Source organism: Neopelma chrysocephalum, unplaced genomic scaffold (genome assembly GCF_003984885.1).
Source record: "Neopelma chrysocephalum unplaced genomic scaffold, ASM398488v2 Primary Assembly neopelma1_22, whole genome shotgun sequence".
NCBI classification, from domain to species: domain Eukaryota; kingdom Metazoa; phylum Chordata; class Aves; order Passeriformes; family Pipridae; genus Neopelma; species Neopelma chrysocephalum.
In genome coordinates, this window is record NW_020897689.1 from 15,327,744 (window position 1) to 15,338,821 (window position 11,078).

Genomic DNA, 11,078 nt, shown 5'->3' on the forward strand with positions numbered 1-11,078 from the left:
GAAATTTCAACTGACATATTGTATTCTGTTCCCATCACTCATGCCCAGAAATTATGAACTCCAAGTATAGCAAACGGAGAGCAGAACATTCACATGAAAATGGCCTGTCTTGGGACAGATTGCTGAAGTGTACAGCTTGTTCACTTCAGCAAAATGAGAACTAGGGAGAATATAAACACACCAGAAAGGGAGAAAATGCTCTTTAAAGTGAAGGTCAACCTTGAAACAAGATCAAGTAAACACAGACCAGCTAGAAAAAAATTGGGGCTGGAAATAAACGGTGGAGTCTGACAGTCAAAGAAAAACAGCTTAGCATGGCTGGGGCAGAGCCCTCTACAAAACAGAGGCATCAGGAATCAGTGTTATCTCTCTACGCCTGTTCCCCAAGATGTCAAACGGAGCAGAGCAGTGAGCAGCCCTAGCTGCTGGGCTTGAGAACCTTGCAGAAGTAGCTTGGGGGTTTGCCTCTATCTGGTTCTTTCTAATTTGTGTTTTTCCTGGCCACTAAAATTGTGAAAACAATGCAAATCCACCCATACTTGTGAAATCCAAAGTTTCAAATCAACCCCCTTGTCTTCTTGCTCGCTCTAGTAAAATCTGCTTCCCCCAAACACTGTTTTACACCTCAGGCCCAGGGAGGAGCCAGAAAGGCATGTAGCACGGACCTTCAGCACCAGCGGCTTTGGGTTTTGGCAGGGTGGCAGAGAGGAAAGAAAAAAAGAAATAAGAAAGGAGAGAAAAACAACAACAAAAACAAAACAAACAAACAAACAAAAAACCAATCCCGCTTCACGGCGCTGTGCGAGGCTCCGCCGGGAATCTGCGTCTGCCGCCTCGGAGAGGAGGGCTACCATGAGCCCCGGGGTGCCTTTCCCCGTCCCTCACTCTCACCCCCCGCATGAATCACGCGATGTCTCATTCCCCGCCCGCCCCCGGTGAAAACTTCCCCCGATAACTTTCCCGGTGCCGGTCCCCCGCTTCCCCCCCGACGGGAGGGCCACACACACAGAGACCCGTCGAGCCCCGCTGGAGTCACTGCTGGCGGGGCGGCAGTGCCGGGGGGAGATGTCGTAGTCGCTGCGTCAGCGGGAGCCCGACGGCGATTGGGGGAGGCCGCTCTCTGCCCGCGGTCACGAATTATAAAGTGCCGCCGCCTCCGCCCCTACCTGCTCTGCTCCGCTCGACAGCGGCGCGCCCGGCCCCGGCAGCGGGCGCTCGGCTCGGCGCCCCCCGGCTGTGCTGCCTCCCCCGGGGTTCCTCCAGAGGCTGCTCGGCCTCGCTACAAATAATAGCGGCTCCGACGCGGACGCTTCAGCAAGGCTCAGCTTCTTCCTCCAGCAACTCCCGGGACCCCCGAGGGAAGCCTGTGTGTGAGCGAACTGCTCGGCTCGCGGTGGGGGCCGAGGGAGGGCCGGGCGGCTCTGCCAGGGCTGGTGACCGTCGTCGGGGCGTCCCTGGTGGGAAACCTTTCCCAGGAGGGGCTGGGGTCCCGTCCGTGCCGCTCCGCGGTGCGTCTCTTCTCCCCCTGTGACGCCGGCTTTGCGGGTAGGAAGGGATAAAATGTTTGGGGACGAACACTTTTACCGGACGGGAGCTTCTGGGCGCTTCATCTTTCTGGTCCTCTTCTGCTCCGGACGGAGGTCCGTTGCCTTGCAGTTGTCAAGCGTCTGCTTTCCTTAAGCTCCCGCTTACCTCGCAAGTGCAACCACCCCGGCTCCACAAAGCGTGTGAGTTACCGGAGTTGGTTTGAACTCTTTCGTGCCGCCTTTTTCTACTCCGAGGCTGCAGGAGGCAGTGCCGGGGGTGGGGGCGGGGGGGAGGCGGCTGCCGGCTGATCTCTCCTTTTTGCAGTCCCATGGCGTTGCTCCTGAGACTCGGCTGCTCGCTGCTAGCCCTCAGCACCTGCCTGCTTCCGAGGGCGAGGGCCGACTGCGGCCGCGACTGCGCCGCCTGCGCCTACCGCCTGGGACCGCGCTCTGGCATCCACCCCCTGGTAAGCGGGAGCGGGGCCGCCCGGCCGCTGCAGCGTCCCGGCCACCCCTCGGCAGGGACTGGCCCCCGCTTCGCCCTTAACTTTGCGAGGGAGGAAAAGGGGAGGGGGGACAAAGCAGCGAGATAACAAAAATAAATAGTGAGGGAAGTGGCCTGGGTCGCTTGGAAGACCTTTTTCTGAAGGAGGGAGGGAGACAGGACCGAGCTTCGGGGCGCTGGGGAGAGGCCGAGGCGGGGGCAGGAGGGCGCCGACACAAACACAGCGCGCCCCGAGGAGACCCTCCCCGGCCCGCCCGTCCCTCCCGCTGCCCGACAGCGAGCGGCGGCTTTCGGGGATGGGAACGAACGACGCCAGGCGCCGAGCAGTCCCACGGGGAGCAAGGAAAAAGCCGAGTGAAAACCTTAGGAGGAAGGAAAATCCGAATGGAGAGGGCATTTCTGCAGGAGAGGGAGAGGGGAAGCCATGAGGGACGGGAGTGGGGGTCCTGACCCTCCGACCCTCGGATGAGGGCTCCGCCATAAGATGAGCGCTCTCCCGGCAGGATGGCCGTCCAGCTGAAAAGCAGCGGATCTGCCTAAAATCTCAGAAGAAAAAAAAAACAACAAAAAAACAGACAAAAAAGTGGGGTTAAAGCCTAATTTGAGTAGCAGTACCTCCCGCTGATCTTCTCTGCACGGTGCTGCACAGCCTTAGGAACATGCTTGTGAAAGATCCCTTTGACAGTGGCTTCTAAGACAAATCTCGCTAACTCCAGAATGCAAGGGGAGTTTATTTTTGTGATGTTAAAATTATTTCGAAGTATAGTCACAGAGGCAACTCAACTTGTAATTTAAGGATTGGGGTCAGTGAAATTCTGGGGTCCCTCACTCTCCCTGAAGAAGGTGGGCTCTCTGGCTACGGAGTACTTTGCCAGTGGCATCTGTGGTTCTGATCTCACATACATGCACATTGAGGCACATCTTGGCACATCTAAATGATCTGAAAAGTTTTGTTCCTGTCATGTCACTGGTTATTTGGGAGCATGCAAAAGGAAGGATTCTAGTCTAAACAGAATTGGGAACCACTGAATACTTCAGCTTACTCCAAATCCTCAAGAACGCTTAACCGCAGCAGGTTCATAAGGGCAATATTCTTTGAGTGGCTGGCAAAATAGTTCCTATGCTTTTTTTTGCTTACATTAGACTTCAGTCAAATTTTACCTTTAATGTCAACTGGGGGGGGAAGTGGTAGTTAGCCCTTTGGGAGGGAAGGATATGTGCTTATTGGAATGTTCTGTAATCAAAGTCTCTCTTGCACACCTTCAGTAATCATTCAAGAAAGAATCAAAGTGCCATTCAGTAACGACAATTATTAGCTAAATAGGTAAAGAACCAATGTACAATATCTTGTATTTGTTAAACATGTATGAACAATTTTTAGAAACTAATGTTTCTAGATGCTAGCATGTAGTAACATGATAAGTGGTTTTATCACATTGTATCTGTTTAAGATACAAGATTTTTTCACTCTGTGCCTGGTCATTCACACCTATGAGATAGAGTATGTTCATCTGGCAACAGGACATTATTAAAACTAATTGAGAAGGTGAAAGACCTATTCTTGCTTTGATTTAGAGCAAAACTCCAAAATCAAACTGAAGGTGAGATTTTATTTTCTTTACAGCATGACTATAATATATAGCAATAAGCATGTAGTGCCAGTTAAATTATTGTGTTGCAAAATACATCCCTTTGATTTTCTTGGGATCATTCCAAAAAATCATATTTAAGTGAGGCTCAAGAGACGGGTAAGGCCAGAGATGAACAATGGGCTAGTAGAAAGAACTGTGCTGGGGTTTAATTCCACATTTTAAAGCATACTGAGATCCTTAGAAAACATCATCTATAGTTGGAATAAGTATTTCTCTTATTGAAAATATTAATGATTTTTTTCTTTACTTGTTGTGGTATGAAAACCATGGACAAGAGCAAAAAACCACTAGATTCACCTTTTTTTGCAACTGAAGAATATTACTCCACAAGAAGTAAATTCCCCTGACACAATATACAATATGTATGTTATTATCTTCACAGGACAGGTTATGAGATATGCATGCGGGTACCGAAAAATTTTTTTATAATGTAGTCTGAACGTTTTTCACTACAGTCAGAAACAACACAGCTTAGGATTTTTTCCTTCTTTTCAATAGTCACTACTTTCCGACTAGCAAAACGAGAGCTTTGATCCTGCCCAAAAGAGCCTGTATTTCTACATTTCTATTAGTACATGTTTGAAAGATCTGTTCCATGAAGAGAAACTAATGACAACACACAGAAATACAGCCTTTAAAGCTATGCAGTGTATTGAAGATACTGAACAGTACAGTATAGCTGTCTTCTTTGCAATGACCATGCTGTGCAACTTCTTTTCTAAAATTTCCAAATGTTATTTTTAATTATGAAGATTGAATACATTTCTACACTTGCATTATGAAGCAAACCACAATTGGTTTTTAGCTTTCCAATAGTAAATTTAAAAGAAAAATTCATAATGCACATGAGTGTAAGGGAAATACAGGAACTATACATGTGGCTTCCTTTGAAACAGAAACTTAGGGGCAGCCTTGACATACAGGACCCACAATCCACCTTGTCTAGTATTCTGTCTCTTAGAGTGGAGATTACCACATCCTTCAGGGAGGGATATGAAGAACTTCAGAACAGACAGGTACCAAGTCAGCTGTTCACAAAGAACAGTCCTTCCAAGCCACTCACAAAGAGAGGCTTGCTCATGGCTTTTATAATCAAGTAAACCTAAGATAAGGTGGCAGTGAGGTGATTGTTACTATCAAATCATTCTCAGTAAACTGCATCAACTTTTCAGGCATGTACACTAGAATGTGAAGGAAAACTGCCTTCTGCCAAAGCCTGGGAGACCTGCAAGGAGCTCCTGCAACTGACAAAACTGGATCTTTCTGAGGATGGCAACACTGCTCCAGGAGACAAGAAAGAGCTGGATGAAAACCATTTGCTTGCAAAGAAATACGGAGGCTTCATGAAAAGATATGGGGGGTTCATGAAGAAAATGGATGAGCTCTATCGGGCAGAACCAGAGGATGAAGCTAATGGAGGAGAAATCCTGGCTAAGAGGTATGGAGGGTTTATGAAGAAAGACTCAGATGACGATGCCCTTGCTAACTCCTCTGATCTGCTGAAGGAGCTTCTAGGAACAGAGGATAACCCTGAAGCAGCACATTATCGAGAGATAAATGAAAACGACGGGGATGTCAGCAAAAGGTATGGAGGCTTCATGAGAAGCATTAAGCGCAGCACTGAATTGGAAGACGAAGCCAAAGAGCTGCAAAAGAGATACGGTGGTTTCATGAGAAGAGTGGGCAGGCCAGAATGGTGGCTGGATTACCAGAAACGATATGGTGGGTTTCTTAAGCGGTTCGCCGACTCCATTCTCCCTTCAGAAGAAGATAGGGAAACTTATTCCAAAGAAGTCCCAGAGATGGAAAAGAGATATGGTGGATTTATGAGATTTTAATACCTTTCCCTTCATCCCTTTTGTCCTAAATGAGAAAGACTGCCTTATTGGTCATAACTTATTGTAACGTGTTGCTTGTACTGTACAGTTTTTTACTGTCCTAGGTTAATGATGCAACCTGCAATTTGTTGTTTCAGGTTCTGTGTTCTTTCAAAACAAATAACTAATTTCTGGATTAGTCAAGTTTCAGTCTGTATTGTAGTTTCCATGCTAGAACTATTTTGAATACTGTATTCATTTTCTTTAAAGAGGAAGTACATCTACAGTAGAGCTGCTTAACTGTATATACAATAAATTCTTCATCCTAACTGCAAAAGTTCTGAAATGTTATTTATTCTTCTCTCAGTCATTTAATCAAATATCATCTCAATTTTTCTTTAAGCAATCAGAGCAATGCCAACCTTTTTTCTGTAACTACAGAATTTGTACTGCATACACAACAGCTGAAACACATTTTTGTCTTTTCTTAATTTCTTAAGATGCTAGAAAAATAAACAACTCTAAAGCAAATATAACCACATTTGCTCTAGCTGCTTATATTTTAATCAGTTAATAGAATAAATATGTAAAGCCTAAATTTATAATTCATAGTGTTCAGCCAGTTCACATGAAAAAAAAAGAAAATCACAAGTGTGTTTGACTTAAAGCACTAAAAACATTTCTCCAGTGCACAACACAATGTGTTTGATTAGTTACACCTTTTTTATACATCCAATATAGGATTGTACACTTGGCCTTAAAGTAATAAACACTAATTTAAAAGTGGTAAGATGGTTTGTGCAAAATAAACATGACCCAAAACTGCATAAAAAACCCTTCAAAATCCTAATTTTGCAGGGCACCTGATGAATGGCTTGCCGTGGCACAACTCTGTGTTTGATTCATCAGCTGCTATAAGTCACTTTGGCACTACTGAAATATAGGAAGCTGCTGGTCAGTCTTTTCTGTTTCAAACAAAGGCAGTATAAGTAAATCTGAGAACAAACAGAAAAACCCAACACTAATACTGTAGATCCTTTGGCATTTACACAGATGGCACTTATATCAAAGGCCAGATCCCATCCGGTGTACACTTCGTTCCAGAATTCTGATTGTCCCCTGTAGAACCTAGTTTGTGAGCACTTTTCCCCCACCTACTACTACTAGTTACTGGTTACTTCTCACCTAAATTAACGTCATGAAAATTGCCTTAACCACTGGCACTGCCTAAAACAATCTGTGACTCTGCGTTTAGTATCTGTATTTCAGTTTACACAGTACTACCTATTTACATAAAGGGCAAATTAATGGTCTGACTGTTCTTTAATTTCAGGTCAGCAGGGTCATCTAGGTACTCAGGACTTCTAAAAACTAAAATGTCTTTCAATATTCACTTAAAAGGCTCATCACATACAATTAGTTGTGATGATTTTAGGCCTGGCCCTTAGAGAGTAATATAGGTGCTCTGAAGTGGCCAAAATCCTGGTGAAGACTTAATACGCTGTAAGGCATTCTTTTTTCCTGCGATAAAAAAGAGGGCACCTTCTACAGGTGCCTGTAGAAGATCCATGGTGTTTTCAGGAATCAGTTGTGTTCCCTATCACCTTCCTATAGAGTTCTTCAAGATGCCACCAGCCACAGGAAAAGTCTTCTTCGCATTCTTTCCTCCATTGCACCTGCCTGTAGTGGCTGGAGAACATCAGTCAGGCTTCTGAAACACATCACCTGAGTGGTTTCATCCACCAGAACCTTGGGCTCTGCACACTGAGCCTGCCCTGGAGCACAACCCATGCATTGGATGTAGGCATCACCAACACATTTGCTTCAAACATACACTATAGAACTAAAATTACATCCTTAATCTTTCACTTCCACATTTATTCACTTCTTTTCCCTAAAAACTTACTTACCTCTAATTTAGCCAAAGAGATGCCCTCACCAGCCTTCAAAGTAAACCAAGCATTTATGTACGTGATATTGCAAAGGGTTAACCAGTTATTGTTACCCATCCTTCACAGCTAACAAAAACTTGGTAATATAACAAGGAATAAAACTTTCAAAGTTCTAGAGACCTAGTATGTGTATTGAAGAATGAAGTGTTTTGATCTATTAAACCTTTAAATTTATTTTAACTTGACACCTTTGACACCATCTTCCATGGCATACTCTTAGAGAAGCTGGCAGCCCATGGCTTGGACAGGTGCATTCCTTGCTGGATTAAGAACTGGCTGGATGGCTGGGCCCAGAGAGTGGTGGTGAATGGTGCTGCATCCAGTTGGTGTCCACTCACAAGTACTGTCCGCCAGTCCTTATTAATATCTTTTTTGATGAGGAGATTGAGTCTACTGTTAGCTAATTTGTGGACAACACCATGTTAGGTGGTAGTGTCGATCTGCTGGAGGGTAGGAAAGCTTCGGAGAGGTCTGGACAGGCTGGATAGAAGGGATGAGACCAACAGTATGAGGGTCAGCAAGGCCAAGTGCTGGGTCCTGCACTTTGGCCACAATAACCCCATGCAGCGCTACAGGCTGGGGGGAAGAGCGGTTGGAAGGCTGCCCAGCAGAAAAGGACCTGGAGGTACTGGTTGACAGCGGCTGAACATGAGCCAGTAGTGTGCCTAGGTGGCCAAGAAAGCCAATAGCACCATGTCTTGACTCAGAAATAGCATGTCCAGCAGGACTGGGGAAGTCATTATCCCCCTGTACTCAGCACTGGTGAGGCTACACCTCAAGCGCCATGTCCAGTTCTGGGCCCCTCAATTCAGGAAGGACGTTGAGATACTTGAGCAACTCTGGAGAAGGGCAACAAAGCTGGTGAAGGGTCTGGAGCACAAGTCTTTGATAAGTGGCTGAGGGAGCTGGGGTTATTTGGTCTGAAGAGGAGGAGGCTCAGGGAGACCTTTTTGCTCTCTAGAACTACCTGAAAGGAGTTTGTAACCAGGTGGGGGTTGGCCTCTTCCCCTAGGCAACTAGTGACAGGACGAGAGGACATAGTGTTAAGCTGTGCCAGGGGAAGTTTAGGTTGGACATTAGGAAGAATTTCTTCACGGACAGGATGATTAGACATTGGAATGGACTGCCCAGGATGGTGGTGCAGTCACCATCTCTGGAGGTGTTTGAGGAAAGACTGGACGTGGCACTTAGTGCCACGGTCTAGTTGATGTGGTGCTGTCCAGTCACAGGCTGAACTGAATCTTAGAGGTCTTCTCCAACCTAATTGATCCTGTGATTTTGTGACTTTATACAGCAAAAAACAAAGTACTTGTTACAAACATCTAACTGGGATATATGCATGCAATCCAAAACAGGAGTAAGGGCAACCAAAGTGGAGGAGTAAGTCTGTTCCAAGGTTGAACAGGCAGGTGGCAAAGGGGGATGTGACTTTGATACTCTGAATGAAATAGCAAAGCTGAATAGTCCTCATTCCCTCCATTATAATTGAAAATATCCCCAGTCAGACACTTTCTTGCTTTAATAATTATAATTTAAAAGATGTGAAATTAGAATAAGATCTAATTTCTTCTGTTGATGTGGAATTTCTTATTTTATGACTTTCAGTTATGCCATCATTCAGGCGCTCTTTAACACTAAAGTGTTCTCACATTTTCAGTAATTAACAATTCAGATTAAATCAACTAAATATGTGCCAGTGAATCAACCAAGATTTTCTGAATCACTCATCAAAACTAATGTTGAAGATAAGGTGTGCTGGGCTGGGAGATGAAAAAGGGCATCTCCCCTCTTGGTCTTAGTTCTGAAAGGCTCCCCTAATTTTCCTCTTACTATACATTCCTAGAACTATCACTTTATCAGACGATTATTGAAATAGCTGTATTGCTTTGTATAAATAAGAGCAGAAAGGAAGAAAGCCTGATGTCTAGAAAGAAAACTAATTACAAGAGTATTCTGAAGGAAGAAATTGTAGCAGTGAATCTACCTTGTATGGGAAGCTGTGGTTTGAATGTGTTTCAAAATGGCTTTTTGTGGTCCCTGTGCTTTCTTCTTCCCAAAATCCCCCATGGCCAGTTCTTATCTCTGTTTTAGGAATGTCCTGAGAAGATATCAAGAAGTCTTCTCATTGGTCTCTTGTTAACCCCTTCCTTATTTGGCTGTTCCCTGCCTGATTGGTGTTTTGTAAGACCCCTTACCTTACATGGTCCCTTTTGACCCTCCCAAGAGCTTTATAAACCCCTAACCACAATAAACTCCCTCTCTCGCCTCCTCTCCACGAGCTGTGTGCTGTCTCTCCGGCTGCCATGGGACCATGTGGATGGGGGGAGGGGTGAGCACCTAACCCCTCCATGCGTCCAGGACCCTGAAGAAACCCCTGGAGCTGGAGTAACCCCTTCCCTATCCACCTCAAGCCATCGGAAATGGTTCCTCAGATGGAAATGGAACTAGGACTGGTGCTGCCCCACATCATGGGAGGGGAGAGAGATCCAGAAGAAATGTCATCCTGAGGCCAAAAAAAAGATTCTACATTTGCTTTCCCTGGCTTTTCTCATTGTTCCAGAATATGATCTATACAACATCATTGGTCTGAATACTGAGTATGTATTAAGAAAAATTAATATGAACAATAAATGCTGGAAGGGTTTTGACTGGTCAAAGAGATTAGTGCCTCTGCATTAGGAACGAAAGGAAGAAAAAGATAGTCTAATGGACGTTAGACAAGGATGACTTGGACTTTTTAATAGGAACTAATTACAGGAGGGAACAAAAAAAAATTAAAAAGGAGTTCCTGCACTAAATGGAGTTCATATACAAGAGCAGATCATGAGGGAGAGAGAAGCTGATTAATACAATGATTTCTGAATACCAAACTGCTTGCAGCTGAAGCTCTGCCTGGAAACCTAACCTTAAATCTTGAGATAATGAGGAAAGGTCATAAATCCGTTCCCACATTTCAGATTAACTTGGCATATTCTATGAGCTAAAATATGCAGAGTATAACTTTGAATTTCCTGTTTGTTTTTTTTCCTGGTAAATTAATACATAGTATGATATCTAATAAATATAAATAGCTACAAAATTATTATTACAATCATTATTTTGTAATTATTTTTAAATAATTACAATAATTTACTTTATAATTGTTTATAATTATATCATAAATATAAGTAATTATAACATCTAATGTTGTTAGCTATTTCAGATAATGTTTCCCAAGATAGAACCTTTAGAAGAACAGAAACATGTTCTAATTTAATATACTGAAATAAGTATTATTATAGTGTGCTCAACACAGACTCTAAATATGCACTGGCTCATTTTAATTCTGAAGGGAACTTAATTAACAAGAACCTAAATTTTCAGTGTGTGGTATATAAGGGCCTCTCTGTCATTAAAGGTAGTTTTGGAGGCCTATAAGGCAAAAAATGACAAATTCATAGCACAGCTCTGTAATTTATGTTTATATCTCAGTGCCTCAGAAGGTTTTCCTTACAGCTTTCTTCTTCAAGCACTACAGAGCTCAGCTGGCCAGAAACAGCAAAATTCCTTTTTATACCAACAGGAGCATCCTAGAATTTGCAACTTAAAAAAGGCAAATGAACATTAAAGTCATCTGACCCTAGGTT

The 11,078-nt window shown here is 44.1% G+C and overlaps 1 protein-coding gene across 4 annotated transcripts; it reads left to right on the forward strand.

Annotated features, from left to right (window-relative positions):
• The first annotated feature begins 1,195 nt into the window (after positions 1–1,195).
• On the forward strand, positions 1,196–5,837 carry PENK (proenkephalin). 4 transcript variants are annotated; one of them, XM_027709569.1, is made up of 3 exons: positions 1,196–1,366; positions 1,852–1,993; positions 4,856–5,837. In XM_027709569.1, the coding sequence occupies exons 2-3, from the start codon at positions 1,856–1,858 to the stop codon at positions 5,519–5,521; spliced, it is 804 nt and encodes a 267-aa protein (XP_027565370.1). In that variant the 5' UTR covers positions 1,196–1,366; positions 1,852–1,855; the 3' UTR covers positions 5,522–5,837. The 4 variants fall into 4 exon arrangements, with proteins under 4 accessions (XP_027565370.1, XP_027565289.1, XP_027565449.1 ...); XM_027709488.1 differs by having other exon boundaries at positions 1,197–1,370; XM_027709648.1 differs by lacking the exon at positions 1,196–1,366 and adding an exon at positions 1,417–1,545.
• Positions 5,838–11,078: the final 5,241 nt, after the last annotated feature.

Coding starts and splice junctions, on each gene's coding strand:
- PENK (XM_027709569.1), top strand. CDS start 1,856: ATGGCGTTGCTCCTGAGACTCGGCTGCTCGCTGCTAGCCCTCAGCACC. Junction 1,994..4,855: donor GCTCTGGCATCCACCCCCTG/GTAAGCGGGAGC, acceptor TCAACTTTTCAG/GCATGTACACTAGAATGTGA.